Genomic DNA, 3,601 nt, shown 5'->3' with positions numbered 1-3,601 from the left:
TTGGTTTCCTGGGCGAAAGCCCTAACTCTGTTGGGCGGCGGCGGCGCTCACGGCGCCGTTCCCTTCTTGAAAACGCCGCTTTGGGAATCTTGGGGTTGGGTGGCGCTTGTGGGTGGTGGGCGACAACGGTGGTGCGTTCCTTTCCTAGCATGGATTTATGTCCGTTGCTTGGAGATGGAATCACGTTGGTGGAGGTCGTCGGCTAGCGTCGTGGTGGCGTCAATGACGGAGGACCTGCCAAGGCTCGCGTAGGTGAAGGTCGTCGTTTGGCATCGTGGTGGCGTCGATGGCGGAGGACCTGCCAAGGTTGTCACCTCAATCTGCTCTGAAGATGAACCGGTGGAAGATGACGGCGACGACACATGTGAGTGCGTCAGACCGGTTTGAGCCCCGGACCCGGCAGATGGCCCGGTCGGGGCCTCCAGCTTTAGATGTTAGGCTTAGGTGAGAGGTATGGGCATGTGGCCCAGCTTGCATCCCTTCATCATTTGGATAGGAGTAGTGGCAGATGCTGCCAAGATGGAGTATTCAGACATATTATTGTTATATTTTGTAAGGTCCTCAAGAATAATCAATAAAATGGCCGTATGTATATCCCAGATGCAGAGGCCGGGGGTCATCCTCCTTTTCAAAAAAAAACTACTCTTTCAGAACTCCCGTCCACTCCTTCGGCACGTACACCCGCCTTTTTTTTACCACGTGCACCCTCCTCCCCTTCGCAGGCACCTTCTCCACATTCAGTGGCAGAGCCAGGAATGGAATTTGCTCCTGGGTATTCTTGTTGACGATGCGGTATCCGGTTGCGGGTCAGTGTTGGAGATGCCCTAACGAAATCTTTGAAGGAGTTCTCTTTAATCGGCTCTATATCCACAAGACGAATCATTGTGGTAAAAGTAAAAGGTAGTTAGTTAAAAATGAAGGACATCTGAAGGTGAAAGCTAAAAGAGAAAAAACTTTTCTCAAAAAAAAAAAGAGAAAACTGAATCTATGCTGTCAGATTGTCCTTCATAATATCCCAGCCGTTCACTAGACCTTTATAATATGCTAGAGATCTGATCACTGTTGTAGCAAGTTTCGAATTCTTGGGTAGATTCAGACATGGTAGTCTTGGGTCCTGACGAGAAAGCCCAATGCGGCTTGGCCATGGTACGCTTCAGAGCCTTCACTGACAGCGGGCTGTCCTGGCCCTGTGTTCATCATCAAGCAACAAAACAAGTTAGATAACTGAAACTAACCCTCACTAGTTATATGATACCATGAATGGTCAGCTGATCTATATGATACCATGAGGCAGGTTCCAAGATTGGTGTTGCAGAAGCCGTAGTCATGGGGGCAGCAGCTGTAGCTGTCGTCGCAGCAGGTGGTGCCCTGGAGCGGGCAGCAGGTCCAGGTGAAGCAATCGTCGCCCTGCCGATAGATGCAGCAGCAGGTCGTGCCCTCCGGGCACGAGTAATTGTCGTCACAGGCGGTAGGTGCCGGGGTGGCAGTCGACGGCTCTGCCACAGCTGCTCGCGCCGACAGCAGCAGCAGCGCCGCCACGAGAGACGTCGTCAAGCTCCTCATCTCCGGCAACGGTAAGACTATGCTACCGAGGAAAAAGGCCAGGCGACAAGAGTGGGACAGCGTGGGACTCGCTGGGCCGTGCCTTTGTCTTCCATGGAGAATGGTTGTGGTTTCGTGGTTGATTTATGGAAGAGGAGGAGATCTGTACCGGGAGTGGCAGCTCAGATTCTCCTTTGGGTTTCTTGTTTAGTTTAGAGGCCACTTGGGACTTTGGGAGTCCGAGAGCACCTCCCCCCAAGTTGGACCACTTCCGGACAATGCACAAACACGTCCAGCATCCATGTTCACTATCTGTAAGTCTCAAAACACTACGTATTTGTAAGTCTCAAAACCAAACATCGCAACTCAACATCTTTTTTGTTTCGTTTTAGCAGTTCCAGGTGGGAGATGACGGGTCAGCTGCATCGAAAGCAGCAGCAGCAGCGCCGGCAGGGCACCTCTGAACTCTCCCACCTCCAGGTAGGTGTAAACATATCATCTCCGCATGTGTGCACGCTCATCTTCCGTCGCAACGGCCGGTTGTTGACTTGCCTCTGTTAGTGGAGCAGTATCCCACCACGCATGTTCTTCGACACGTGAAAAGGTTTTTTTTTTTTTTTTTGCGGGGGACACGTGAAAAGGGTTGACCTACACCTGTTGCCCCTTTCAAACATCTAAGCTAGCCCACTCCAGTCAAAAGGTTGGGAATTTCATGTGCCATTTCTATCCAGCCATGGCTTAGCTCCACCCAAAATCCAGCGCCATTTCGCTGTTGATACCAAGTGATGACATGTGGATGTAACGTGCGCACCAACTTAAGAGGAAGGGCAGCGAATAGTGGATTGACTAGACTCCGAGCAATGCCTGAATTTGGTGCAAAACATCAACACGTAACAACCCGATTGTACATGTCTCAGGTTGTTCTCATGTCTCACTGGAACTGGCATCACAAGGTAGGAAGAAACCAAACATGTTCCAAATCGAATTCCAGCTTCCAATCACAAGAAAGATCAACAAATGACGGGTGAACAAATGAAGCGTCTAAAAGGAAAAACTGCAAACGGCACTGTGATATTACCGCCGTTCCGCAACATACATTGGCCATAGCACAATGAGCTTGATTATTCAATACCTACTGATCAACACGAAATCATCGTCATCCAGAATCCGATTCTCCTGTTCGATAGCTTCGACAATTCGAACAAACTCCACCCTCTTCTCAAGATGAAGGGGAGTGTATGGTAACCTGAAAACCGGCCTCACGTCACCGAACAGGGCCAGACGGTGTTGAGACCGATCGGATTAGGGTTGCCGAATAGTCATTTCATCAGAGGCAGCAGGTTCTCATTCGTTGCATTCGCCCTTCAAACATCACATGCATCATAACTTAGTGTCATGATATTGTGTTCAATGTGATCATCCATCAAATGGAGATCATCGCCGTGGTTGCCTCGCTGCCGCTATCTTCATCACATGGATCAACGTACCGGCTGCCGGTTCTCATGATCAAGCTAAGACATCCATGGATCCAATTTTGGTTCGCGCATAACGCGGCTGATGCCAACGAATGATCACCGGTCACTGCACCTGTGGCTTTTTCGTTTTCGTTTCTTTCGTCTCGTTTGCATTTGTTATTTTTTCCTATTTATTATTTTTTTGAATGCTTTTTTCCTTTGTTTTTCTACTACCTTGTATCAAAATTTATGGAAGTTCAAAAAAAATCGTGATTGCTTTGCATTTTATGATTTTTTAGACCATGAACATTTTTAGAATTTGTTATTATAGTTTAAAATGTTAATTATTATTGTTAAATTTGAAATCTTATAATTTACAGGACTTTTTAAGATTCATGAATTTTTTTTCTAAAATGTGCAAACTTTTTGCAAATCATGAAGTTTTTTAGATTTGCGAACATATTTTTAAACTCAGGAATCCTTTTTGAATTTGCGAAAAAAAATTCAACTCGGGATTATTTTCTAAATTCACAAACATTTTTGCAAATTCACTACATTTTTAGAAATTTCTAAAGATTTATTTATAATTTCATCAAACTATTTTA

The 3,601-nt window shown here is 46.6% G+C and overlaps 1 protein-coding gene across 1 annotated transcript; it reads right to left on the bottom strand.

Annotated features, from left to right (window-relative positions):
- Positions 1-571: 571 nt before the first annotated feature.
- On the bottom strand, positions 572-1,639 carry LOC119368591 (oryzain alpha chain-like). The gene is made up of 2 exons (XM_037633806.1): positions 1,285-1,639; positions 572-1,187 (listed from the first exon to the last, which is right to left on the bottom strand). The coding sequence occupies exons 1-2, from the start codon at positions 1,561-1,563 to the stop codon at positions 1,035-1,037; spliced, it is 432 nt and encodes a 143-aa protein (XP_037489703.1). The 5' UTR covers positions 1,564-1,639; the 3' UTR covers positions 572-1,034.
- Between the last annotated feature and the right edge of the window lie 1,962 nt (positions 1,640-3,601).

The sequence above is a fragment of the Triticum dicoccoides genome, chromosome 2B (genome assembly GCF_002162155.2).
Source record: "Triticum dicoccoides isolate Atlit2015 ecotype Zavitan chromosome 2B, WEW_v2.0, whole genome shotgun sequence".
NCBI lineage: Eukaryota > Viridiplantae > Streptophyta > Magnoliopsida > Poales > Poaceae > Triticum > Triticum dicoccoides.
The sequence above is the reverse complement of the archived record's forward strand: the minus strand, read 5'-3'. Positions and strand labels throughout refer to the sequence as shown.